Source organism: Filicampus tigris, chromosome 8 (genome assembly GCF_054856515.1).
Source record: "Filicampus tigris isolate MCC_2025a chromosome 8, RoL_Ftig_1.0, whole genome shotgun sequence".
In the NCBI taxonomy this organism is placed as follows: Eukaryota; Metazoa; Chordata; class Actinopteri; order Syngnathiformes; family Syngnathidae; genus Filicampus; species Filicampus tigris.
Window position 1 is genome coordinate 952,770 of NC_141224.1, and position 27,609 is coordinate 980,378.

The 27,609-nt window shown below is 47.4% G+C and overlaps 1 protein-coding gene and 1 long non-coding RNA gene across 3 annotated transcripts in view; one reads left to right on the forward strand and one right to left on the reverse strand.

Moving 5' to 3' along the window:
* The window catches only part of col6a4a (collagen, type VI, alpha 4a), a 38,156-nt gene that overhangs the window by 3,482 nt on the left and 7,065 nt on the right, over positions 1 to 27,609 (forward strand). The window contains exons 2-30 of one of the 2 annotated variants that reach the window (XM_086037393.1): positions 6,073 to 6,163; positions 8,254 to 8,862; positions 11,793 to 12,380; positions 13,912 to 14,484; positions 15,385 to 16,005; positions 16,344 to 16,904; positions 16,981 to 17,538; positions 17,830 to 18,408; positions 18,570 to 19,148; positions 19,752 to 20,113; positions 20,477 to 20,555; positions 20,645 to 20,790; positions 20,906 to 20,998; positions 21,093 to 21,146; positions 21,695 to 21,766; positions 21,842 to 21,868; positions 21,944 to 21,988; positions 22,080 to 22,133; positions 22,227 to 22,289; positions 22,363 to 22,428; positions 22,699 to 22,752; positions 22,869 to 22,904; positions 23,015 to 23,077; positions 23,158 to 23,220; positions 23,302 to 23,364; positions 23,426 to 23,488; positions 23,835 to 23,885; positions 24,280 to 24,315; positions 24,410 to 24,472. In XM_086037393.1, coding sequence (XP_085893519.1) covers positions 6,088 to 6,163; positions 8,254 to 8,862; positions 11,793 to 12,380; positions 13,912 to 14,484; positions 15,385 to 16,005; positions 16,344 to 16,904; positions 16,981 to 17,538; positions 17,830 to 18,408; positions 18,570 to 19,148; positions 19,752 to 20,113; positions 20,477 to 20,555; positions 20,645 to 20,790; positions 20,906 to 20,998; positions 21,093 to 21,146; positions 21,695 to 21,766; positions 21,842 to 21,868; positions 21,944 to 21,988; positions 22,080 to 22,133; positions 22,227 to 22,289; positions 22,363 to 22,428; positions 22,699 to 22,752; positions 22,869 to 22,904; positions 23,015 to 23,077; positions 23,158 to 23,220; positions 23,302 to 23,364; positions 23,426 to 23,488; positions 23,835 to 23,885; positions 24,280 to 24,315; positions 24,410 to 24,472 — 6,297 coding nt within the window. In that variant the 5' untranslated portion in view covers positions 6,073 to 6,087. The remainder of the gene's footprint in view (positions 1 to 6,072; positions 6,164 to 8,253; positions 8,863 to 11,792; positions 12,381 to 13,911; positions 14,485 to 15,384; positions 16,006 to 16,343; positions 16,905 to 16,980; positions 17,539 to 17,829; positions 18,409 to 18,569; positions 19,149 to 19,751; positions 20,114 to 20,476; positions 20,556 to 20,644; positions 20,791 to 20,905; positions 20,999 to 21,092; positions 21,147 to 21,694; positions 21,767 to 21,841; positions 21,869 to 21,943; positions 21,989 to 22,079; positions 22,134 to 22,226; positions 22,290 to 22,362; positions 22,429 to 22,698; positions 22,753 to 22,868; positions 22,905 to 23,014; positions 23,078 to 23,157; positions 23,221 to 23,301; positions 23,365 to 23,425; positions 23,489 to 23,834; positions 23,886 to 24,279; positions 24,316 to 24,409; positions 24,473 to 27,609) is intronic. The other variant, XM_086037394.1, reaches the window with a different exon arrangement.
* LOC147142885 (uncharacterized) lies at positions 375 to 27,467 on the reverse strand. The gene is made up of 6 exons (XR_015087772.1): positions 27,307 to 27,467; positions 27,036 to 27,118; positions 6,057 to 6,148; positions 2,655 to 2,820; positions 1,932 to 2,025; positions 375 to 1,107 (listed from the first exon to the last, which is right to left on the reverse strand). It is a non-coding gene; the product is annotated as an uncharacterized LOC147142885 (long non-coding RNA).

Below are 27,609 nucleotides of genomic sequence, written 5' to 3' on the forward strand. Positions count from 1 at the left end.
ATTAATGTCGTGTTTGTGGAATATGAATTAAGCAGCAAAATCCATCCCCCCTTTTGGTATTGATTTGTGGATGGTTGTTTGTCCAAAGGACTACATTTTTGTTTATAAATGTCTCTTTGGTTGAGTTTTTATTGACATAATCCAAATAAAAGTAAAATTAAGCAATTTAAAAAATAAAAAGCTCATCAAACGTCACAAAGTCACTTGAAAATGAATTAAAAGTAAGCGAAATTGGAAAAAGCTCAAGTCTGCGAAAAGCTCCGACATGCCCGTGACCCTGGTGAGGAGAAACAGATTGGATCATGGATGGATGGAAATAGAGATTGAATTAATCCATCAGTCGATTTCTACTTCCTGTCAATCAAAAGAAGCAGAAGACAAACACGACCCACGTGACTACACAACATTTTAAGTGATGCCACAAGGTGGCGCCAACAAAAGACTTCTGCATTTGACAGGGCTTTGCGAATAGTTGGGTTTTTCAGAGAATAAGGAAGGATAGGTTCGCAAAAAAATCAAAATCCGCCAATAGACCAATTTGAGAATATGAGCTGAATGTTTATTTTTCTTTTGGGTATAACATTTCTTCAAAAATATTTATTATTACCAGCAGTTCCTTTCACCAAATCCCTTTTAGACATAAATGAAGCAATAATTGTATCGCTAACTTATTGGCTGTTGCTATTTTCCACGATTTCTGATTTCTCAAAGTCTGTTTGTTGCAAACAAAACAATACGTACAGTATAACAACAGTCCAATGCAAGGCCAATCATGTACTGTATGCAATGAGGCGATGATACAGTGTGTTGACATGATTTTCACAGTCATCCTGGCCCCCTGAGGGACACCATAACTACGATGTGGCCCACGACAAAAAATGGGTTTGTTACCCTGCTCTTGGCTCTCATGTCGCACTTGACACTGGAGGCTCTCAAAACAGAACGATACCGTTCTATAAATATTATTCTCGAAAAAAGTAGAAATAATTGTAAGGTTGGCGTCCACTCAAAGTGGGCGGGGCGTGTTGATGTTGTTTTTCGGGGTGTCTTTGGAGAAATGCTGGACGACGCCGTCGCAGCTCAGCATTCCGTCTGGCTTCCTGCGCTCTGGAAACCCAAGAAGAGGAATTTCCTGGAGATGTTCTATCTAGAAGGTCCTGAAGGCCCCAGCAGGAATGTGGCCGTTGTTGGCGTCGACGTTGACCAAATAAGGCAAAGCAGGCCGAGCACCGACAAACGTGTGTGGGCGCGTCTCGGCCGACCGACCGACCGACCGACATTCCCGACGGCAGCAATCAGTCACGTCCACTCTTATTTACACTAGGAATGCATTTCTGTTCTTGTTTGATCCACCAAACTTATCGTCAAGAATTTTTTTTTGTCTTTAACAAAGCACAATCATTAATCATAAATTGACTTGATTCATATTATTATACATACAGTACCAGTGGTGGTCAAGCTTTACTTGATGATTCTATTCAAAAATATTGCACATAAAAGTTCAATAAAAACGATGCCTAAATACAAGTTTATAAACAAACAGCTCTTAGATGAATGCGCTATACAAATAAAATTGCATTGTATTGTATATAATCCTACACATCATTTTCGAATGGCTGCTGTCACGTTAACAGAAACCAGCGATGTACGGCGTACATGTTTGAAAAGGTGTTTCCACCTGTATAAATTACGCCCAAAGTGTGCAACTTAGGAGACCGGCATGAGTTGCACTTCCCCTACTAGAAAAGAACTCGAGTGCCTTCATTTGCATTAGCCATGATGTGCAGTTAGCTACAGCAGTTGGCTATGCTAACACCCTTTTCGGATAGCCCGCTGGCATGACCGCTTTAGAGCGCCTCGTTGTTAGATGCGAGTGTGTGCATGACATAGAGAAAGGAGCAAGAATAAGGAGGGGGGGGAATAAAAAATACCTCAAAGTCAACATTGACAGCCAGCATGTGGACCGGGGCTTGGAGATGGCGTTGTCAATTTAGAGTGCCTCGTCAGCCGTGAGTGCTCGCATGTCTTGGAGAAAAGACACAAGAGCGCAGTAATTAACCATTTTTAAAATCCGACGTGAGTGCCGGCGCGTGTACACGGATTTTGCACTGGGGTCGCCGCTTTAGAGTGCCTTGTTGTTGCGCATTTCATGGACATGCCCACAGCGAGCGGACAAAGTGGCTTGACCTTTCACAATTGTGAAGCCTCATTTTAGATATATGGTGATTTTTTTTTTTTTTTTTAAATCATTCAAATTGGGCACGGTTGTTAACGACTACTGTGTGTCAAATTTACAAGACATTTCTTTTCGCTCTACAGGAACTTTATTGTACTGTATTCCTATAATATCAGAGTATTCCTTATAATCATGTAGTCATAGTAAGAATGTATTATTATTAATGATAATAAGTATAAAAACATGAATGTAGTCATAGTGATAGAGAGGCCTTAGGGGTTAAATGAGTGGGCCAAGATGAAGATTGATGGTCGTATTTTCGGCCATGCTGAGTTGGGTCTGGCTGGTTCGCCCGGTCAGGACTCTTTTGTGCGTGAAGTTGAGTTGACTTCATAAGCCATCCTAAGTCCATAAGCATCACAAGCGAGCCAAGGCGCGGCAGGACTTTGGTGTGTGTCAGTAAATCACTTGTCCTTACAGTAACTAGGCGAAAATGTGGCGCTCAGTGTCGGATGAGATGTGCAGGAAGTGGCCAAGACCACATCTGTTCTCCAGATGGTACTCCGACGTGGGCCCGGTCCAAGCTCGGTTCTCCGTCTGAGTCTCCTGGAGGGTTTGAGCAGACGAGAGCAGCTGGAAGGCTTCTGCTCATTAAAAAAAAAAAAGAAAAAAAAAAAAAGGTTGACATTTGTCAGGTTTCTGGATTCAAGTCGGTGACGACGGCGGCCCCAGTCCCAGCTGGCTCCAGCTGGCTCTGTTCTGCCGCTGGTTCTTCCCCAAATGGATTTCACTTGAGTAACTGTTTATTCTAATAATGGCTTTCTAAGAACCAACACTAACACTTTACGTAATACCACCGCAACAGGAATAAGGGCACGCATATGAACAGACACATTACCAACAACCAGAAGAACAACAGGAACAAGGACATAAGAATAATAACTCAAGAAAAAGAATAGGATGAGGAACAGCAACGAGAACGAGACTCGGAACAGGACCAAAAGCAACTAAAGAAAAAGAATAGGATGAGGAACAGCAACGAGAACGAGACTCGGAACAGGACCAAAAGCAACTAAAGAGAAAGAACAAGAACAGGAGCAACAGCAAAGAGCTAGAAGAGGAAACATAATGAGAACGAAAGAAAAGAAGAACAGGAACAAGAAGGATAAGAAGAACAGGAACAATAGTATGAGGAAAAAAACAAGAACAAACAGCCAGAATAGGAACAGGAACAAGTGAAAGAACTACGATCTATAAAATGTCAAAGAACGGGACCAGGAACAAAAACAAAGACCAAGAGCAAAAGAAGAGGAATGGCCACGTGAAGAAAACGGAGAGCATCAACCAGAGCGAGAGAAAGAACACGAGAAACGGAATAGGAGCCGGAACAAAAAAAACCACAAAGCACAACAACATAAGCAGGAACAGCACGAAGAACAAGAATCAGAACAAGAGCGACAAGAAAAACAGGACTAAGAACAGAAGCAGTAACAACAAGAAACACAAACTAAAAAGAACAGGACCAAGAACATGATCAAGAATCTGTCAAACGGGGAGAGTGTTTCTGCTGCTTTATTGCCGTGCCCTTTGACCCCTCAAGCGCGCCTCCGACTTTTCAGATGATGTCACCGACATCCAATCGGGCGCTCCAGGCCAACCCCCAAAATCCCCCCCGAGCATTGCAGCACGACCTTCAACAAAGAAGGAGATTTGATGATAGGACGTAAACAAAGTCACTCCGGTTTTCTCACTGTGATTAGCATCACATGCTTCACATTAGCGGGGGCCCCTTTCCTTGGGGGAGGTCCGGCCGGCCGGGACCGTGATCGTACGCAGACCCGAAACCAATGCACACACCTTCGTGTACACGCACACACGTGCACATGGCAGAGACGCACGACATACTGGATCGACCGCTATCACTCCAACATCTTCTCCACACGGACGGAGACTTATTTAAGGTGGTGACTTCTTTACTCTTCCACATCCTCACATTCCTCTCACACTGTTGGACCTGGCTGGTACGCACATTGTGTGCGAGCCAGCTACACGCGCACACACACACACACACACACACGCAAGCACGCACACGCATTCCAGCAATGTCAAGCTGATTCATGAACGTCTCAGTCCCATCTGTAAGTTCTCAACTGTAATAAATACAAAGTACAACAAGCGCCATTAACTTTTCAAAGGCTCACCACTCTTCCTTTGGCAAGCTAACCGCACACATCCATCCAGCGCATCAATTAATACGGCTCATCAAGAATGTTTATTGGCATTCGTGGGAGAATTTATCTGCAGCTGTGAATAAAGTTTCCCCCGAATCCATTCATTTTCTTTACTGCTCGCTTGTCCTCCTCAAGCTCTCGCGTGAGAGGCTGAGCCGCAGACTATCCCGGTTGACCTTTGGATACGCGCTCAAGTCGAGACTTAGTGAGCCAGTTCACGAGTGAGCTCGTCAGTGTCGAGGCGCATCCAGAAAAAAAAAAGACAAGTCTCGACCGCCAGTCCAGCCGCCACCGGCCTTTCTGGCAACTCGATGTTCTTGTGGCGCTCATCCGGAGCGTCTTCTTTTTCTCGGCCTTCCTCTCGCAAGCGCTTTACGCAGGGCGCATTCCAAAGAGTGCGTCCGCCATTTGCCGCTTGATGTGGCCGCCAGCGCCACTTTGCAGGAAGCACAGCCGTCGACTTAAACGCAAGCAGATGGGCCGAGTCTTTCTTTGTCTGATAGCGGGCGGCTGCTCTCTCTCAAATAGAACAGGAAGTGACTTTGGCCTCCTCGCGAACACAAACAATCGTTCATCAGCGGCGGCGGCGGCGGCGGCAGCATCATCATCATCATCATCATCATCATCATCAAGAATGAATGTAATCAGAAGGTGCAAATTTGCTGAGATTCAAACAAAAGAGCCTCGTGACGACTTCAACAGAAGTGAAGTCAGCCCCGAGTGTAAATGCTTTGAAATCCAGGGGGAAAACTTCGCCTTTTTCTCATACCTTTGATTCAGGTCCTCTAGACAATTCTAAATCTCTCTTTAAAAAAAATCAAATAAAAATTCTTTTAGATATTTCAGAAACCAACTTTTATTTCTTTACTTTGAAATGTTTTTAAAGTTTTCTGCTAGTGTGCTTAAATGTTGTAGTTTTGTCGCTTGCTTTTGTTTTCTCTACTTTGCTTTTGAAATGTTGTTAACGGTTGTGTTTGTAAATGCTCGGAGGTGTTTTGTCTTTGCCCGTGTGAAGCACATTGAGTTGCTTTGCGTATGAAATGTTTTACAGGAATAAAACCGCCTTGCCTTGCCTAAACCGTGAGGCGGACGCGCTGAGCGCCGTTCTCCAGCGTTGCGTCCTAATGTGGGTGGCGAGTTGGCTGCGGGCGAAAGGCCAGCCGCACCCCGGACTGGTCGCCGGTCGATGTCAGGACGAACAATAGACATCTGCAAGTGGAAATCGTCTTGCTGTTCCTTTGACACTAAATGTTCTTTGCGCGCCCATCTCCTGCACGGACACGAGCAAGTTCGTTAAGCCTCCACCATGTCAACTGACTTGAAAGCAAACGGGGAGAGCCGCTCCGATTGTTTTGGAATCAAGTCGGACGTGTTCACTCCCACAACGGCGCGTCAAGGCCATTTCGAACTGCGGCCGTCTACAAAAATACCAAAAGACTTTGGCTGCGCACAAAAATAACGTTAGCCCAAAGGCAAACAATGCACCGGTCGCCCGTCATCGGCAGAGCACATAAAAACAAACAATGTAACAATCTGCAATCAACTTGAGGGCACATCTAAAGAAATAATGGACTGGTCGCCAGATGTGATGGGCTGGATCGCAAACTTTGCGCCTGTTTCATATCGACGACGGCAACGTGGCCACTTACCGCCTTCTCGTTGCAGGAGAAAGAAATCGTCATGGCGGAGGGGCGGAGTCTTCTGCTCGTTCTCATGGTGGCCGTCTGTTTCCACGGCAATGCTGCACAGAGGACAGGTGGGTGCCATTATGGGGTATGACCTCACTCCGCTGCATTCCAGCGGGACGTCGGCTTGCTATCGCTCGCACACACGCGCGCACACACATCTGGCATCTTACTCATGCTCACGAAGAACATCACCTGTACTAACATCACAGTGTGAGTGTGCGCGCGCGCTCGTTCACGCACTAACGCCTCACATGCTTCCCGCCCACCATTAACATCCTGGTCATCTTTGCTCAGTGACGAGAGAGCGTGTTGAAAATTGGAAGACGTTAGCGAGGTGATGATCTGATCTTGCCTATTCTCGATCTTGGAGCAAAAGTGAAAAACAGGCTGCGCAACAAAACAAATAGCTGCGCGACGCACTTCTAGCCCAACGCACAAAATACCGGGGAGGGGAGAAGCAAATAGATTCATTAGGCGGCAGTAGTGAGATTGATCAAACTCGAGCCCAACTGCAGTGGCTGATTTGAAATACCGCGTCTGAAAGTCGGGCCTACGGCGGCATGGAAGAATGACTGCGGTGATAGTGGCGAGCTGGGGCCGTAAGCGAGATGAGAGATGACGGGGAGAACAAATCTTTTCCGCCCGTTTGCAATGCCAGAAACGAAAAAGCATTGGGACAAATGCAATCTTGGAGCCTCTGAATTGCTGACTTGGAAGCAGTCACAAGAAGGCGTCAAGCTACTGTTCCCCGCTTATGACAAAACTCCGCTCAGCTGCGCATCTGGATCATTTCGGCAGACTTTGACAATTTATGCCGGCCTTTCCCAAGACAGTTTTTGGGGCGTGCTTTCCCAAGTTACTCACTGTTTACCGGCATTTGCAAATACATCCAATTCCGACACACTCGGGACTAATCAAATCAAACCCAACATGGCTTTTATGCAGTTACTGGCTTCCCAAATATGATCGGCGCAGGAGACGGACGCCATTCATGTGCAACTTGCTCCCCCCTGGGAAAAGGAGTCCACTGTAATCGTAAACACACGCATTCTTGGACCGCGCAAGCTGTGTATGATCCAAAGGGGTCATAACGAACAATCGTAGCGAAATCTCCACGCTAAGTTTGCCACAAACGCTCCCAATTCCATCGCTTCACATGGAAATGGCACCAATGGCGAGAAAGCAAAGAGCAGAGTCTTTGTTGCCCAAATCAGTGACTGGTTCCAGTGGTCTGCTTCATCTCTGGCAATCGCATCATGTTTTTGTGGTTCAATAAAAAAATTGTGCGGCACAACTCAAATACAGGGTTGCAAATCCAGCACATCCATGTTCAGTACTTGACTGCTTTGCGTGCAGCAAAGAGTTGCCCAACTGTCATTTTTTTCTCGCCAAGGTCGACCTCAGTTGCGTTCAGCCTCAGAGTCAGCGCAAAATATGTCGTCGCAATTTGGGATCTGAGTAAATCGGGCCCGTTGTCTCAATGCGAGGATCTTCTTGGAGGTGTTTAAGGAGGAGTCATGACGTGTAGAAAAATACTCAAAGTCTAAAAGATTCCATGGCAGTGCTTGCTGAAGACATGTGGAAGGTTCAAGGAGGTCTCGACAGATCCCAGGGTAACTGGACTCTTCTTGGCTGTCGACGAACTTTAATTCAAAAGGCTTTTTCGGTCCTTGTGACCGCCCCGGGAGACATACCCACCAGAGACGTCAATAGGGGGAATTCCACGACAAAGATTTAGAAGAAGCCTTCTGGATTAAAGGTCGAATGTCTTCAACATCCAAGAAGAGTCCAGTTTCCTCCTTTGGACTTTTGCGGGTGACTGCCAATGGACACAGCCGTAAAGAGTCCACGTGCGTTGAAGGCCACGCAGCTTGGATGTTCTTCACGCTTTTGCACTCGCGGTCACTGCAGATTTGTCTTCTTCTTCGTCTACTATGGAAAGCTATTTGAGCATTTATTTCACACCCTTGTTATCCGTCTTCAAGGACGTGCCTTATGGATCTTGAGATGGAGAGTAACTCCATGGAATAAATGCCGAAACAGCTTTCCACATGTCACCCGCGCTAGCAAAGCACTCGCTGTCCGACCGGCTCGCCGTCCAAAACTGCCGCTCGGCCACGTAGGCCCTCGGTGACCCGAGCCCAACCCCCGTTGTCAGTGTGCACCCAAGAAGCCGTGGCCGACCTGGTCTTCATGGTGGACGGCTCGTGGAGCATCGGCGCAGAGAATTTTGAGCAGATCCGCCGGTTTTTGTCCACGCTGGTCAACAGCTTCGACGTGGGCCCCGAGCGGGTCCGCATGGCTTTGGTCCAGTACAGCACCGCACCGAGAACCGAGTTCCTGCTCAACAGCTTCCAGAAGAAGGCCGACATCCTGCGGTACGTCAGCACGCTACCCTACATGGGGGGCGGCACTCACACGGGTCAAGGCCTGGACTTTATGCTGAGTAAGCATTTTGTGGAAGAGGCCGGGAGCAGGGCGGACCAGAATGTGCCCCAGATCGCCGTGGTCATTACGGACGGAAAATCGCAAGATGACGTGGAGTCTCACGCCGCGGGGCTGAAGAGGAAAGGAATCGTCTTGTACGCCATCGGGATTAAAGACGCCGATGAAGATCAGCTGAGGGAGATCGCCAGCGAACCGCACAGTCAGCACGTCTACAGCGTGTCCGACTTTGCCGCGCTGCAGGGAATTTCTCAGAGCATCGCCCAAACCTTGTGCACCACCGTGGAGGAGGTCAAACGGCAACTTCTGCAGCAGTCTCAAGGTAACGTGCGTCGCGCCGCATGGCTCGGGGTGCACATCGGACCAAAAACGTGCCATTGACGACAAGTTGACACAAAACGTTGGGTGGTCCGCGTCGCACTCTCCAAAGACAATTCTACCTACGGATGCTAACTCTGTCTTTCAAAGTTCTTGGCATGAAATATGGAAAAATATAAATCGACTGACAATCCATTGTACAAACCCCCCCCCGAAAAACCCAGAAGCAATTTTAAATGCTGAACAGATTGTAGGCCACCCATCAACATGCAACAGGCAAGATGACAGTAAATGTGTTCGTGTAAATGCAGTGCTGGCTCGTACTCGTAAGGGAACTCTGCTCCAGTTGTTGTGGCGCTGAAACACAAGCAAAGGAATTTGGTCGGGCATAAGACGGCAAGTGATGATTAGCACTTCTGTAGCCATTCCACTCACGCCACAAAGGTCATGTGTGCAGTATACAACGGTACCTCTACTTACGAACGTCTCCTCATACGAAATTTGACTTAAATGACTTCATTCTACGACAGCCTTTCAAAGAGAGTTAACTTGTGCTGTAGGCCGAAAATGCTGTCAACGGGAACATTTCATTAAAAAGGGATGCCTATTTTGAAGGGTACATTGGCGAGAGGTTTTGTTTTGTTCTTCTGATCATAGGAAGAAAAGGGCCGCGTCGGTTAGGCTGACATAGCGTACTCCGGATGAAAACGGTGACAAATCGAAGAAAGCACTTACCTTCGGGCTACCCGTGGCCAGAGCAGCTTGATCATGTTATTTCTGCTGAGTCGTGTAGCTCACTTTTTTCTCTTCCTCTACATGGCAAAAACATTTGGGAACAGGGTCGCGTGTATGTTGATGAAACTACAAGGAATTCATTTTGATAAAGTCATACTAAAACAAAAGATTTTTAAAATGTTGTCTTTCATGTTTGATAAGTTAAGTTGGCCATTAAGAGGGAGGGACAAGAGCAAAAATGTTCAAAACCTACAGTGGTGCCTTGAGATACGAGTGACCCGACTTAGGAGTCTTTGGAAATACGAGCCGTCGTTCGGACTATTTTGTTTCGTGTCAAAATAAACATGAAACAAAGAGAATTACACTTTGCCCATTTAAAACAACTACATAACTTCACTATCTTAATGCTAACACAAAGCCGTAAAAGCGCCATAAGAAACGAACACAAACAAAGGCGAAGCGGAAGAAGACAAAGAAGAAACAAACACAATCAGTACAGCGACACATGTAGACAGAAAATCTAACAATGCTCACAAGTAGGGGTGGGCGATATGGACAAAAAAAAAAAAAAATCGAGATATTTTTTCTAAAAACTCGACAACGATAATTTGACAATCTTCTACAAATAATATTCAATCTGCACTTGCTTCGCGGACCAATTGTGGATAGGCAGCGTTTGTGAACAACATCTCTTAAATGTCTAAATACAGCTTCTGCAAAACAATGATATTCTAGGACAATATTTAAAGTGCATTTTCCCACTCATCCATCGCTGCGATATGTCGACTTGTGACTTGATTCATGTTTGGGTGCAGCCTGGCGTCACACTAATAAGCCGTCGTAGTTTGTGCAACAACATGCCTCGGGAATACAGGCTAGTTATGAATGATGCGGACTACAAGCGTGCAAACTGAATGTTAACCGAACTTCCAGGCTGTCACGTTTGACTTGCTCGCTAAAGTACTGGCCGTGTGCGTGCGTGCGTTTATATTTGTTGGTTCAACTCGGCGACCGTTTTCTGAGTGTGTGTGTGTTTAAGCTTTTGTTTAGCATGCTTGCGCGGTCGCCAGGTTTTCCTCGTAATCCATATGGCTCGTGGTGCAACAGAATTGCTCTTCACGGTGACCGTTTAGGAAATGTTATTCCCGCCGACGTCAGTTTTGTCAAGGTCAAACCATTTACCGACTACGTACGTCGTGGACTGGCACCTTGCTATTATTCCCCGCTGGACACTCCTCCATACTTGAAACAGAGAGGCTGCAGGGCGGATAGACTCACGTGACTGGGTCCTGCCCGCCGATTCGTCGAATGATTATTACTTCCCGCTCCTCTGCCATCAATGCAACCTGATTTGCCGAATGAGGGTTTCAGCATTTCCTCATACTTTGCGGCCGTCGACTGACTCGTTATGATTTTCGAGGTAGTATTAATACTCCATAATGTACAATTACGCATCGTGAAAGCAAGATTGACGATGATATCGATGACGATATATATCGCCCGCCTCTACTCACAAGTGTTTATTCTTTATCCTCTGCAAAAAACTAACACTTCACTTATAGTAGTTGTGAAACTCTTCATCATTTGTACCTTCATGATTGTATTATGGTGTTACTTGTTGGCCAAGTGATGCACACCAGAAAGAGCTGCAACGAATGATTATATAAGCCGTTTAATTCCTGACATTCTATTTCCTTCGAAAATGACGACACGTTTAGGTAGAGTGCTCTTTTTCTTCCCCAAAACACATTGCAAAAACGTTGCCATTTGGGGTGATGCTGGAATGGATTGAAGGCATTTGAGATGGAAGTGTTTGAAGTCAGGAGTGTGGTCACGGAACAAATTAAAAGTGCATCTCAAGGCACAACTTTATTTAGTATTTTCAATAATATTGATAGGAATCACTTTTACTACAGCTGCCGTTTCATTTTGTCTCATGAAGTGCTTTTTTTTCAGTATTTTTTGTATAGATGATTTGAAATGTCATTTAGTGACGGGACAGAGAACGTCCTCCAATTCTGGAATGACCCCGTGATGTGCCGTGCGATTGGGAGGTGACCAGTCCAGGGTGTACGCCACTCGTTGCCCAAAGTCAGCTGGGATAGGCTCCAGCTTGGCTGCGAGGCGAATGATGATAAGCAGTCTAGAAAATGGATGGATGATAATGAAAAGCGCTAACTTTGTTCTCTCCTCCCCCAGAATGTGCCAAAGCCACCATAGCTGATGTGGTCTTCCTGGTGGACGGTTCTTCCAGCATCGGCATTTCCAATTTCCAGGAGGTCAGAGGGTTTCTCCGATCCGTGGTGTCCGGTTTCGACATCGGCCCTGACAAGGTCCGCGTGGGTTTGGCGCAATACGCCGACGAACCTTTTCGAGAGTTCTTGTTGAAAGATCACATGGACAAGAAGTCCGTGCTGGCCGAACTGGACAAGTTCCCCTACCGGACGGGAGGCACGGAGACGGGCAAGGCCATCGACTTCATACGGACGCAGTTCTTCACGGAAAGTGCCGGAAGCCGAGCGAATCGGAGGGTGCCCCAGATCGCCGTGGTCATCACGGATGGGGACTCCGCCGACGACGTGGTGGAGGCGGCTCGCCGCCTCAGACAACACGGGGTCATCGTCTACGCCGTGGGAGTGGGACAAGCCAACATGGCCGAGCTGGAGGCCATCGCCAACCGACCGGCCGACAACTTCCGATTCTATATCGACAGCTTCCAGGCTCTTCAGAGACTGAGCGAGGGTCTGCTGCAAACCGTGTGCACTTCCATGGACAACCAACGGCAAGGTGAGTGGCGGAAGCACACACAGGGGCTCCCGGGTTTAGGATTCCAGGTTACGAACGGCGTGCAATTAACTAGTTTGCCGGACGGTGTCAGACTACGTGTACGGAAAGTTCATTGACAGGCGTGTACCGGAAACCGATTCGAATCGTACAATCGGTTTTGATTTCAAAGATGTGAGTGCGTCTGTACGCAAACTAATGAAAATGATCATCCTTACCAGTTAGGCTACTATGCTGCACTAGTAACACTGCTAGACCCAACAAGTAGGCATTTATGGAAGGCCGTTGACACATTTCTTCACTATCCTTGATGTCCATCTTAAGGCACAGTAGTTAACTAGTCAAGTTTGATTGCAAAATGGACACTGGGAGTGGAAAAAAAGTCTTACCAGTAAGACAGTAGTTGTTCTACTTGGATGATTAGTGAAGAAAAAGTGTACTACTTCAAGGGCCTTAAGATGGATATCGGGGATATAGAATAAATGCTCAAATGGCTTTCCATACAACTGGTCACGCAGTATGAGAAGTTAGCGCCGTACTTGTCGTTTCTCATTTGATTGTTTCTATTTATGGCCTCCAAATGTTCTCCATACAGCTATTTATTCTAATTGCGACCCGCTGACTTTGTGGAATTTGAATTGATGATGAAGACCCGGTGTAGAGCTCAAATGAACAATTCATGTTGCGTGACGGTTACGCAACATGTAGTCTCGTTTGATGCCACAACAATGGAGACCAAAACAAGCTAGAAATGATGAGTGACGCCAGCCACAACACACAGCACGAACAATTCAGTGGAAGAGCAGAATTTACTCTGATGCGTGTTTGCTGTGGGAAGTTTCCACAGTAATGAATCCCCAGATAGATATTAAAAGTCTGAAAGCTGCAAGATGCCAGATCTGCTTTTAGCAAAGCAGGGATTATTACTGCCAGTTCCTGGACACCTCATAAGAGCAGTAAACAATATGTGTGCTGCTGTGGGAGGTTGGAAGGAGGTCATGTTCTGCTCTTCGAAGTTGAAAACGCATCCTGAACTTGTCTGCATTTTAGCTTTGAATGGCCAAAACTAACAGGATGGAATGTTAGCAGGATAGCTGATATCTTAATTAGCATGAGCTCAGCCTTCCAAATAGAGTTTTTTTCCTTCACTTTTCACATCTTGGTGTCTCTTGTTCGACATACCAACCTACCTCCTTCTGCAACTGCAAATGTGTGCCTCTCTCCAATGAAAGACAATTCGATATGACTCAATACATGGGGTAGGATACGGTTTAAGGACGGTTCATTGTAAAATGGCATGATTCAATTGGGTTGGATTCAGTGGGATTACGATTTGACCTGACATGCTACGGCTTAGTTTGAGAGCGTATGATGCATTGAGTTTCCTGGGTTAGGGTTAATTAAAAAAAAAAAAATAAATAAAAAAAAAAAGGAATGAAGTTTTCATTATTACTGTACTGTATTGTCAATAAAGGCATTCTTATCTTATCTTATCTTAATGCACAATTGCTTAAAAATCGATTGTGCTTTTCAGCTTTGTCCGAAAAGTTTTCGGACATCTTCGTCCTGGTGGACAGCGGCTTGAGTCAAGCCGAGTTTCAGCAGGTCCGAAGCCTCCTGGTCCGACTGACCAACCAGCTGAACTTCGGACTGTCCATGCACCGTCTCGGCCTGGCTCAGTACGGTCAAGACACCAAGGTGGAGTTTCGTCTGAATACTCACCAGACCAACGATGAGACCAGCGCCGCCGTCCGCCGCTTCCGCCAGCGTAAACTGCAGCCGAACGAGCCGCGCAACCTGGGCGCAGCCTTGGAGTACGCCAGCTCCAACTTCTTTACCAGCCAGGCGGGAAGCCGGGCGGACCAAGGCGTCCGACAGTTCCTGGTTATTTTGAGTGGGAAAGAGTCCGACGATGACGTCTTCAAGCAGTCCCGCTTACTCAAAGCCCAGGGCATCAAGGTGGTGGGTCTAAACCTCGGTGCGTCCTTGCCGCAGACGCGGGTCGTAGCTTCCAGTCCTTCCTTGGTCTACCAGTCCACCGTCAACATCCTTCCCTCTCTGAAAGCTACCTTTGAAGACCAGGAGCTGCAGACCAATCTTACAGGAGGTAAAAAGACGCTTTTCTTCTTTTGTCCTTTGCATTCTGGCCGTTGAAGCATCAATCTTGGTCCTTGACATGATGTACAATAAAAATGGTCTGGCGCTTTCCATGGGAGGGTAAACGGTGACTGGTCTTTTACTAGTACACCGGTAACTTGTCTTAGAAGTGCCACAATTTACGAGTAGAGTGGTTAAATGAGCTTCAGGCACCCAAACGCTGGATGTAGGCAGCTTACTTCACAACTACGTGTAAAAGTATAGGTACTGTAACTGTTGTGTTTTGTGCACTTTACATTTGTATGTATGCTGCTGTACGCGTTTGTACAGTACGATGCGAGTGAGTGTTATAAATGTTAATGCAGAATCAGGAGCAAATGGGGCTTCAGTGTTTTGCTCAAATAAACTTGGACAGAGTCACAGGGTCAAGAATCAAATTCCTGACACTCAAGTGCACGCAGCCTCACTCAAGCTTTTGTTGGTGGGGTTAACCTTATGTCACAACGGGTTGTCAGACTGAGAAAAAGATTTTGTTGAAGGTTCAAAGAGAGCTAAGGATTTTTTTTGTCTGTGGCTTAACTCTTTGGTCACGAGTGTCAAACTGAATTTTGTTGTACTTTCGCAGTGACTGTGAAAATTGAAAATAGCGAGCACCAACCATTTCAGTGCAAGTCTACTATGAAAGTGCGAGGGCGATAACACCAAATTTAACACACCTGCATCCCGAGACCTTGTAACACTAACGAGTCATGTGACACAGGAAACTGGAAATGGCAAATTGGGCCTACTTTGGTCATTTTTACCCGGGGGGTGTCCTCCCTTTTGTTGCCAGCGTAACGAATTCCACTTTCATACCATTCAAACTTAGGGATCACTAAGATAATTCAGTTTTTTGTTGCTTCTTCCACAGAATGTAAAGGAGCCAAACTGGCGGACATCGTGTTCATCATCGATGAGTCCGGCAGCATCGGAACCCCAAACTTCCAGCTGGTACGCACGTTCCTGCACTCGGTTGTTAGCGGACTGGACGTGGCTCCAACCAAGGTGCGAGTGGGCATCGTGATGTACAGCGACAAAGCCAAAGCACAGGTCTACCTCAACACTTTTGACGACAAGAGCGAGTTGCTGAGTTTCATCAAAATAATGCCATACCGCGGCGGCGGCACAAATACGGGAGTCGCCCTCAATTTCACGCGGGAGCACGTGTTCACCAAAGACAGAGGGAGCAGGAAGGACAAGGGCGTCCAGCAGGTGGCGGTGGTGATCACCGACGGGAAATCCCAAGACGACGTGAGCAACGCTGCGGTGGCCCTCCGTCGGGCGGGCGTCACCATCTACACGGTGGGCGTCAAGAACGCCAACCATGCCCAGCTACTGCAGATGGCGTCCTACCCTCCGAGCAAGCACCTCTTCGCCGTGGACAGTTTCACCAAACTGCAGGTGGTGGAGCAGAAGCTGCAGAACATTGTTTGCCACAACATCCTACGGCAAGCGGTCAGCATCAATATGAGAAGAAGTAGCATCAAGGAAGGTTTGCATCGCCGCACCTAGCCAATAAAACGTCAACATTGCAGTGGCTGTGTTCGGAATCACTCCATAAAACCACTAATAGTGCACCATATAGCGAATACTCAAAAAAGGTCAAAGCCAGTGTAACATTATACACAATTAATCCAGTGATTCTATCACCTCCCACTAGAGGGTACTGTGCACAAGTACCACACTGTGAGAATCACTGCACTCTATGTATATTCTCATCCATATATCGTTCGCAGAAAGTAGGGTTGAGTGAACAATTCCCAACACAGCTAGAGTAGAAAAAAAAAACAATCTGCAAAATGCAATGCGTTCTGTTGTATTGTCCTCTAGGCTGCTTGCAAACCGATGAAGCAGACATCTTCTTCCTGATCGACCACTCCGGAAGCATCTACCCCACCGACTTTTACGACATGAAGAAGTTCATCATCGAGTTCATCAGTAACTTCCGCATCGGGCCGCAGCACGTCCGCTTGGGCGTCGCCAAGTTCGCAGATGCCCCAAATTTGGAATTTGATCTGACGGCCTATGCGGATGCCAAAAGCCTGGAGAAGGCGGTGGAGGCCATTGCGCAGGTGGGGGGCGGGACAGAAACCGGAAGGGCGCTGAAGTTCATGGGCCCGCAGTTTGATCGGGCCGTGGCCACTCGAGGTCAGAAGGTGCCGGAATACCTGGTAGTCATCACTGATGGGAAATCCACGGACGAGGTCAAGGGGCCCGCGGAGAAGCTACGAGCTCAGGGCGTCACGATCTACGCCATCGGAGTGAAGAACGCCGACATGGCCGAACTTCATGAGATATCCGGGGACCCCAAGAAGACATTCTTTGTCAATAATTTTGATGCTCTGAACCCCATCAAGGATGACATCATCACTGACATCTGCACCACAGATGGTGAGATTATTCCTCCCCAAATATCACTTTTCCTTACTGAAAGGAGTGGCTCATTTTCTATGTTGTCTTTCTGCAGTATGTAAAGACGTACCCGGAGACCTCCTGTTCTTGATTGACAGCTCTGGGAGCATTTATCCACAGGACTACGAAAAAATGAAGGACTTCATGAAATCTGTTGTCGGCAAGTCCAACATCGGGCAGAACGACGTGCACGTGGGCGTCATGCAGTTCAGCACCATCCAGCAACTGGTGTTCCCTCTCAACCGCCATTTCACCAAAGACCAAATGTTGCGAGCCATCGATGGCATGCAACAGATCGGAGGAGGTACGGACACGGGAGAAGCCATCGCGGTTTTATCGCCATACTTTGACACGTCCCAAGGCGGGCGCCCTGGCGTCAGGCAGAGGATGGTGGTGGTCACCGACGGAGAAGCTCAGGACAATGTCAAAATTCCCGCTGCGGCCCTGAGGCGCAAGGGGGTGGTGGTCTACGCCATTGGGGTGGTGGACGCCAACACCACCCAGCTACTGGAGATCAGTGGATCACCAGAGCGAGTCTACGCCGAGAGGGACTTTGATGCTCTGAAGGACTTGGAGAGCCAGGTGGCTTTGGAGATCTGTGATCCAGATAGAGGTCATTTATCCTTGTTAACACTCTGATCACAATTCCAGTACAGCGAATCTCCCGTTTATCGTGGAGACTATACAAAAAAAGAGACCGTATATAAAAAAAGAAAAAAACAACAACAGATTTTCATGATTTATTCATACTTGCCCCTACTCTGTAAGCACCCAGAACTAAAACGATTGCTTAAAAATCAGCAATAGAGCGGCGGCGTGAAAGCTGAACCGCAATATAGCGGGGGTTCGCTGTACTCTGCCGGTTATTGCAGGAAGTCAAGGTCATTCTTTTCTCCTTCACCAGAATGCAAGAAGACAGAGAAGGCAGACATCATCTTCCTGGTGGACGGCTCCACCAGCATCACCTTGGAGAAGTTCAAAAGCATGCAGAAGTTCATGTCATCCATGGTCAGCCAGACGACGGTCGGTAAAGACCTCACTCGCTTTGGAGTCATTCTGTACTCGTCAGACCCCAAATCAGTTTTCACTCTCAACCAATACGAGTCCAAGCGAGATGTTCTTCAAGCAATATCAGCCCTCAAGTCTCCGTATGGGGACACCTACACAGGAAAGGCCTTGGAATACGCCTTGTCCTTTTTCAATGCCGAATACGGCGGTCGGGCCGCGCTCAATGTGCCTCAGATTCTGATGGTGATCACAGACGGCGACGCCACGGATCGGAATAATCTGCGTCAACCTTCCGTCGCACTGCAAGAGAAAGGCATCGGCGTCCTCAGCATCGGAGTGGAGGGCGCCATCAGGGAGCAGCTGGAGATCATGGCCGGTCACGACTCAAGCCGAGTCTTCTACGTGGACAATTTTGCCGCGCTGGAAACTTTGCACAAGAACATCACACATGTTCTCTGCAACTCCACAAAACCAGGTAGGAGACACACAAGAGCATTTCACCACGACATCACATGTACTTCCAGTTGGACATAGACGGCGCCACCAATCAGACGATGTGATCACGAAAAGATGAACATGATCTTGTACAAGTATGATGCGGAATATTCTTCAACCGTGTGCTCTCGGCTTTTCCAGCCTGCGAGAAGCAGAAAGCCGATCTGATCTTCCTGCTCGATCAATCGGACAGCATCAGCACTCAGGACTACACCATCATGAAGACGTTCACCACGCAGCTGGTGGCCAGCTTCAAAGTCAGCCAGGATTTAGTTCGCGTTGGACTGGCACAATTCAGTGACATTTTCCAGCACGAGTTCTACCTCAACCAGTTCTTCACTTACGAGTCGGTGACCAAGCGCATCATGGACATGAACCAGCGCGGCGGCGGGACCCTGATCGGACGCGCCCTGGATGCCATTAGGGGTCACTTTGAGGAATCGAACGGCTGCCGCAGGGCGTCCGGCGTCTCCCGAAACTTGGTGCTGATCACGGACGGCGAGTCCCAGGATGAGGTGCAGGACGCTGCGGATCGCCTCAAGGCCCTCGGGGTGGAGGTGTTCGCCATCGGCATTGGTAACGTGCACGACCTGCAGCTCCTGCAGATCACGGGCACCCACGACAGACTCTTCACTGTCGAGAACTTTGACAGTTTGGACAAGATCAGACAAAAGGTGGTGAACACCATCTGTAAATCCAAACCCGCCAAGGAGCAGACAAGTGCGTGCGTGCGTGCGTGCATGCGTTTCTTGTTTGGACTCGTCTTTCTTCTTTGTTTCCCTGCTTATTTCTTTGCTTCCAACCTAGCCTTTTCCTTCCTTCTTTTGTCCCTTTCTTGTTCCATCTTTTCCTGCGTCCTTCCATCTTTCTTTAATCCCTTCTTTTCTTGGTTTCTTTCTTTTTTCATTCTCTCCTTGGCTCCTCCATTTCTTTTACCTTCCTTCCTTCAATCCTCCCTTCCTTCATTTTTCGTTTCTTCCTTCCTTCTTTTCCCAATGTTCCCACCTTGTTTCTTTCTTCCATTCCTCCCTTTCCTTTCCTCCTTCCTTCTCTCCATTCCCACCTTCCTTCCTTTCTTTTCACTTCCTTTCCTTGCTTCCTTCCCGTGTTGCTTCTTTGCTTTGCTTCCTTCTTCCCCTTCCTTTTCTTTTTCTTTTTCCTTCATTTGGATTTTCCTTCTTTTCCTTTCCTTCCTTTTGTCCCTGCTATTCTTTTGTCTGTCTTTCTTCCATTCGTCATTCTCTCTTCATACCTTTGATTTTCTTCAGACACAATCACGATCCTGACTTGTTTGTCCTTTTTGCCTAACAAACGTGGTTTCAGGCTGCAGCGTGGACATCGCCATGGGCTTCGACATTTCTCAAAGAAGCGGGCGTCCCGGTGAGATGTTGGTCAGCGGCCATAACAAGCTCAGGGCTTTCTTGCCCGAGATCGTCCATTACGCCTCCACCATCCAGGGACCGTGCTGCATCGGGCCCGCCCCGATCAAGACCAAAATCGGTTACAGGCTGGTGGGCCAGGACGGACGATCTCTTTATGACTTCAAGTTCAAACCCTACGACCCCAACGATGATGTGGTGACCAAGGTCATGACTTTGAATTTGGACGTTCCCACGCGCCTCAACAGTGCCATGCTCAGGTCCTTTGGGGAGAAGTTTAAGGCCGACTCCCGGGGCGGCGTGAAGGTAAGTCGCGAGTCTTAATCTTGGCGAGGGCTCATGTACTGAAACCAGAGGTGAGCGACTCCAGTCATATGACTCGACGTGAGACGGACTGAAGTTGCTGAGTTTAGGGCTCAGTACAAGCTGGGCTAAACTTACGAAAGATTTACCGTGACATAGACTTGAATTATGTGACTTGAAAGACTTGCCTGTTTATATTTGAAAGTATGCATTTTGAAGATAGTCTGCCATTTGTTTTTTTTTTTCATGAAAGCAGAGTAGATTTTTGTATAGTGTGCACAAGCCTGGCAACCCGAAAAATAATCATGGGGGAAGCTCTGAAAATGATTCGATTTCAGCTCAAACAATCGTGTTGTCCTCCTTCAGGTTCTGGTCATCTTCTCGGACGGACTAGATGAAGATGTAGTCGCATTGGAGTACGAGTCAGAACGGCTGCAAAAGTCTGGTAAAAAAAAAAAAAAAAAAAGCTCAAGTCAAGGTATGTTTTTAAGCTGTCCGGCATATGGAAGTAAACGAGCGGTGGACTTCCTGCAGGTGTGGACGCGCTGCTGATGGTGGGCCTGGAGGGGGCGCCGGACCTGGCGCAGCTGCAGATGTTGGAGTTCGGCCGAGGCTTCGGTTACAAAGTCCCCCTCAGCATTGGCATGCAGAGCGTGGGCAGCACCGTGCTCAAGCAGATCGTGAGTTCATTCGCAGGGGCGCAGCTAAATGCTAAGGCTGGCTAAAGCTACTCGCTCACATGTCGACGACGACGTGGACTGCGCCGACTGACTGGTCCGTGGTGTGTTTTGATAGGACACGGTGTCCAATCGCGAGTGCTGCGACGTCATGTGCAAATGTTCAGGACACGAAGGCGTCCGCGGATCTCGGGGTGCCCTAGGCTCAAAGGTTACAGCATCGTTGTCGTCTTCATCATCACCATCATCATCATCACCATCATCATCATCCCCTCTTTGACGTGATGTGTTTTACCTTTTATTAGGGTGTGTCAGGACAAGTAGGTTACCCTGGATTCCCAGGAGAGGAGGGCGTACCCGTAAGTAAACTCATCGTTCTTCACCCCTTTCCTTTTTTCCTTCCTTTCCTTTCTTCCCTCTGTCCTTCCTGCCTCGTTTCTTTTTTTCAATCACTTCTTTCTTCCCTATCTTTCTTCCTTCCTTCTTTTTTCAGTCTTTCCTTCTTTAGTTCCTTCTTCCTTTCTTTCTTCATTTCCTTCCTGCTTCTCTGCTTTTCCCTTGGTCTGTACCTTTCCTCTGTCCTTTTTTTATTTTCTTGTTTCTTCCTCCCTTCATTCTTTTTTCCTTCTTTCCTTTCCTGACATTTCTTGATATCCTTCACTCTTTTACATTTCCTTTGTTGCTTCATTTTCCCCTGCCTCAAAGTATGCATGGAAGTAATGATCCTTCATTAGTTTCTTCCAGCTGTCCTTCCTTTTCTCCTTTCTCCTTTTTTTTTCCTTTCCGTACCTCATCCTTTTTTCCTTTCTTCTGCCCTTCCTCTCTTCCCCTGTTGCTTTTTTCTTTGCCTCCTTTGCATCCTTGCTCACGGTGCTGAGGGTTCAGCTGCGGTGTGGAAATGTTTCAGGGTGAGCGTGGTGGTCCTGGACCCAGTGGACCTCAGGGTGTCCAAGGCTGCGCTGGACTCCGAGGGTCAAAGGTATTCACTGTGTGTGCGCGCGTCACAACCGCATGATGGTACATGTTGAGCCTCACCGGTGTGTTTTGTGTTCAGGGCTACCGAGGCCTGCGAGGTAATCGGGTAAGTGATATTAATGACATGACGTCCTTTAGCAGGCGGTTGACGTTGATGGATGTCACATGACTGTTTTGGCAGGGCGACGACGGAGAAGTCGGACTGGACGGTGTCAACGGAGAGCAGGTAGGCACTCGGATGTCCTCGCCATCATCATGGCTATCATCATCATCATCATCAAGTGCGATGACGCCTCTTCTTGTGTTTGCACGTGCAGGGCTTGTCAGGACAAGCTGGTAGTCGAGGAGAGCGAGGACATCCCGGAAATCCGGTAATTTATACGTCGTTTGCGTGTGTGGGCATGTTGACCTCTGACCTCCTGCCAGATGATTGACAGGCGTACGTACCGTTGTCCGTCTCTCAGGGCATTCCCGGCATCCGAGGGGAGGCGGGCTTCAAGGGACAGCGAGGCCTGAGAGGAGATCCGGTGAGTCGAGCGTCTCCTTGCAAAGACCGCACAGCCCGCTGGTTACGTGACCCGCCTTCTTGCGTTTTGTCAGGGAGAACCAGGACGAGACAACGCTGTGCCGGGACCCAAGGGAGACGTTGGAAATCCCGGATTACCGGTCAGCAATCCCACAATGCAACATTGCTGCTGAGATCATCGTAATGACATGTGGATGGTCATGTTCCACCCTTTGCCTTCCCCTCCTTCCTTTTCTTCCCATTTTCCTTCCTTCATTGTTTGCCTCCTTCCTTCCTTCTTTTCCTTGCCACCTGACTTTATCCTTTACTTCCTTCATCACTTCATTCATTCCCTCCTTTCCTGCATCCTTTTTTGCTTCTTTCTGTCCTTCGTTCTGCACCTTCCTCTTTCCTTGCCTTCTTGTGCACAGGGAGAACCAGGACAAGACGGGAGGGCCGGAGATGGCGGCGTACCCGGGAACGCTGTGAGTGATTTTTGCCTTCAGACGATGACCACCTTGCCGGTGTCCGCTCACTTCCTCTCACGCCGAGTGTGTGTGTGTGTGTGTGTGTGTGTGTGTGCGCGCGCGTTGTGCGTCAGGGTCCCGATGGAAGACGGGGATCCCTCGGGGAAAAGGTGGGAGACAACCCCGACTAGCGTACAGTCTACCTACACTCCGTTTAATGTCACCACACTTATACCGACAACCGTGTGTGCGCGTGTGCACGCGTGTGTGTCCTCCCCAGGGTGCTGCAGGATCTCCTGGGGATCCTGGCGTGTCAGGAAGTCCTGGTGCCTCAGGTCCTCAGGTGAGCAACACACAGGAAGTGATGCCGGCGTTCAAAACCTTCATGTTTTTGTTCACTGATGTTTGGTGGTGCGCGTTTAGGGCACCAGAGGGGTCAGAGGTCAACCTGGACCAAGAGGGATCCCTGGACTTCCTGGGCCACAGGTGAGCAAACCAGCTGAGCCACCGCCATGGCAACAGGGCCACGCCGTCAAAGTTGCGCGCTGACAAATATTCTGCCGGCAGGGGGGGCCGGGCTCACCAGGAGGGGCGGGCTCCACGGGAAGACGCGGTGGTAACGGTCAGAAGGTGAGCCAATGACAGCTTCCTGTTGACATCACCGTGGCAACGACAATGTTGGTCATTCAAGGGACAACCTGGAGATCCGGGCGTGCGAGGCGTGCAGGGGACGGCGGGACCACGGGGGGCGCCGGTGAGTGTTTGTAGAGGAAGTGAGCTCCACAGGCTAACTTCCTAAACATTAGCATCCGCTGCCAATCATTGCGATTGAGTGACGAGATGTCGCGATGTGAGTTCAACAGCATGCAAACGTTTGACTTGTGCGCGTGAATGCTGGTTGGTCTCGACCTGCTCTGACATTGGTTGGCGATGGGCGCGGCCCCAAATCAGCCAGGTCCGGTTGACCATAACGTGACCCTAATGAGAACAAGCGCCATCTCAAATGACGCGGCGCGGTGTTTACGTGCGTCATGTGTCACATGTCAGAGTGCAGCTGCGCTTTGTGTACTCGTCGTGTAAACTGTTGATACCTCCTCCAGGGTCAGGACGGCAGAGACGGATACGGACCAGCTGGAGCCAAAGGGATCAAGGTGACCAGGCGACATTCCCGCGAGATTACGCACACGCCAACTCACCAACTCATGTTGACCTCGGGCTGTGCGTGTGTGTCTTCTTTCATGTACGTTTCGTGGGCCTGTTGACGCGCGCTTGTCTGTGTGCGCTTGTTCACGTGTGTGTTTTCGTTGCTGTGGTCATTCGTTTGTTGATATGAGTTGCCGTGCGGGTTCATGCATCTTTTGTCTTGTGTGTTTGTTTGTGCCTCTGTGTTAAATGTGTGTTTTCATTTGTTTTTTGGTGTGAGCGTGTTTTTGTACACGTGTTTGTTTGTGCATATTTTTGTGTGTATGCATATGCATGTTGTGTGTGTGTGTGTGTGTGTGTGTGGCGGGGGGGTTCTTGTGTGTGTTCTTCTTGTGTGTGTAGGGAGATCCAGGCTTCCCCGGTTATCCCGGTTTAGTGGTGAGTGCATTTATCTTCACTAAGAGAAAGTCTTTTAAAGTGAAAAGACGCCTGAGAAAGTTCTAAGAGGCCACGGCCACTTTTCTGCTCCCAGGGCGAGAGCGGCCTGCAGGGTCCTAAAGGTCTACCGGGGCGCAAAGGCAACCAAGGTCGCGGGGTGAGTCACCACAGAAACCTGCACGCACCCACACATGCATGCATGCATACATTTGTAGCTTGGATGCACATACCTCGGGTCAAAAGTGGATAAATATGCTGCGTGATGTAGGCCAGCGCGCTTCCGCCTCCAAACATGAAGAAGAAGCGTTTAAACCAAAGAAGAAGCAGCTTTTAAACCAACGAGGAGGAAGCGTTTAAACCAACAAAAAGAAGCTGTTAACTCAACGGAGCACTCTCGCGCGAGGGCCCGGCGGCCGTGCGCTACGCTCGCGTCCAGCAAGCGAGCGCCGCCGTGACTTTGCTCAAATAAATGACCACTCGACTGAGTACAACTCTTACAATTAAATGATATTATGCATGATAACCCTATTAAACAGCCCCGGATGGAGCCGTGGTGTACAAGTTGAGGAGTTCTTGTCTTTGAGATGCTAGCAGTAGTTAGCCTTATCCGACACCGGCATCGCACTCAAGGTAAAATCAAGCAAGTCAAATATGAATGGACTATGGCGATAATGAGTCCGCTAAAAAGATAAAATAGTCCTAAGACGCTTGGGCCACGCACTGCGAGAGAGTATTGGTTCACTTCCATTGGATGAACGTTGAATGAAGGCTAATATGTGTGTCAACAACTGCTTTGGGGTAGACCTAATGCAAATACGCATTTACAATGCACTGATGGAGGACAAACTGCGCATTACACTACATAACGATGTACAAAAAACAATTCATGTTATTTAAAGGAAAAGGTTTCAAACAAAATCATGATCAATATTGACTGACATGAAATACTTTGATTGTGACAGTTTTTCAAACATTTCTCAGCCCATCTAAGCACATTATCTTTAAAGTGGAGTTTATCCCATCTTTATATCGACCAGTTTATTTCGCTCTTTCATAGTTACATTGACCTCTTATTAAAGGTTAAGAATTATGTTAAAATAAAATAACCTAAATGTATTTTTCTTCGGGTCATTATTTTCAATAGTTTAAAAAAAGAAAAAAATTCAATATATATTGATATTGACCAATATGAAACACTTATATCGCCCAGCCCTATCATACACAAAACAGTATTTTTTTTTTTTCTCATGTCTGTTTCTTAGCAAGAAATGAAGTTGCTAGTGACTTTTGTGAAAATAGTCCGAAAACGGGTTAAACGTAGCGACCAAATGGTTAAGTTGGCATCACTGACTGCGCTTTTGTAAACTCGCTTCTCTCCGTTTGCAGCCATGTTGTTAGTGTCACACCTGTCTCATGTAGCTAAGGCAGGGGTGCTCACACTTTTTCAGCAAGCGAGCTACTTGACCAAGTCAAAATGATCTACCTTCCAGGTAGAGTATGTTTTGCATATTTGTAGTGGGTAGGTCCTACCCACGATGAAAATGCAAAACATATTTTAAAATATATTTTGGATTCTTTATTTAGACTGTATGTTGATGTACCTTGCATAACCGCATGAGCCAATGTTGCACAACGCAACATAATTAACTATGAACATCAATTTTTTTTAATGTTATGCCACCCATTGATTGGATGCGAGACTCCAGTTCCTTTTACAGATGCTTATTGCTCAGCCAACACACCATAGAACTAAAAGTTCAGACATACAACATAAAACAACATAGCTTTGCTTAGCGTCAAAGCTAATCACGATAGACGACGCAAAATAACGCTGACCACTTTGGCCTGCTTTCAACCAACGGCAGTCTTCTCCCAGAGATAATCCTTACTGTCAAAAATGTGACGCGTCAACAAACTTGTTACATGAACTTTGTATATTCACTCGGCTTTGGCAAAACAACGAGGAACGACGAGGAAAAAGTAAGCAACGCGCATGGTGAATGCCGCTACAAGTGCTTCTCAGTCCCTGCGTAAAGTGTACGGAGATTCTGTAAGACGCAACTTCCGGTATGACATTTTCAAAATAAGGGCTTCGTATTTCAAACTACAGGCGGCAGCCATTACAAATGTCACGCGATCTACCGATACTACCTTTGCGATCGACTGGTAGATCTCGGTCGCCGTATTGAGCATCCCTGAGCTAAGGTATTAACGCGCTTGTTAATGCGGTGGTAGTACTATGAGCGGGGTCCTAGGTACTTTTACAACCAAATAAGTTAACTTGGTGAACAGTTGATACAATAAAAGAATAATTCTGGACCCGTCTAGTAAATTCTAAATTAGGTGCCTCCACTTTGCAGGAAAAATGCAATTACATTACCTTTATATCCTACTAAGAATAATCAACGTAACTTGAGAATCAATGTACAATAGCAGAGAACACAACTCAGTAAGTTTAAATACAAACAGTAGGAACTTTTAGTAAAATAAAAACATTAAACACACAAATAAATGAAAAACATTTTGGTGTTCCACACATTCAACTCAAATAGTCTTTTGTCAAATAAACTATAGCTCAGTTTTTCCGCTGCAGGCCTGATGTTGCTCAGGTGCGTTGTGAGCTTACAAACAAACAAACAAACAAAAAAGTCCTGTTCCCTTCACTTGCAGAGTAAGCAAAAATAACTTGGCACGTGCACTGTGTTTTGGATGGTACTCACAAGTCTTCAGTTCAAGGTAGACAACTTTATATCCCCACGGCATGACGTTGGTGAGAGGGTCCAAAGAGAGCTTCCATGGTCCACTGTCGATCAAAAAGTCTCTCTTAAGTTTCAAAACCATTTTAAACCTCCATATTTTACATACAAAAGGAAACTAAAACGCTAGCATTAGCGTTGGCGTGCGACATCGCTAACCGCGATTGACATTTACATTTTATGCACAAAACATTCCGTCTGAGCAGGATAAAAAAATTATACATCAGGTACTCACGTTAAAACAGCATACAAACAGTCCAAAACGAACAACAGACTCTGCGTCCACTTGTTTCAGGGACTCTTTTTCATCACACGGCAACGACGTCCTTTTCACCTTTCAGCGCACAATAGCGAATGATTGACTACGACTGACCTCTCGAACTTTGCATGCATGACTACGCCCACCACTACCTAATTGGACATTACAAATGCATCATCCAATGACAACACAAATATAAAAGATTGACATGTGCAAGTTCGGTGGTGAACAATAAGAAACAAAAAAGGACAACTGCGCACATTCTCGTACAGTTTTAAC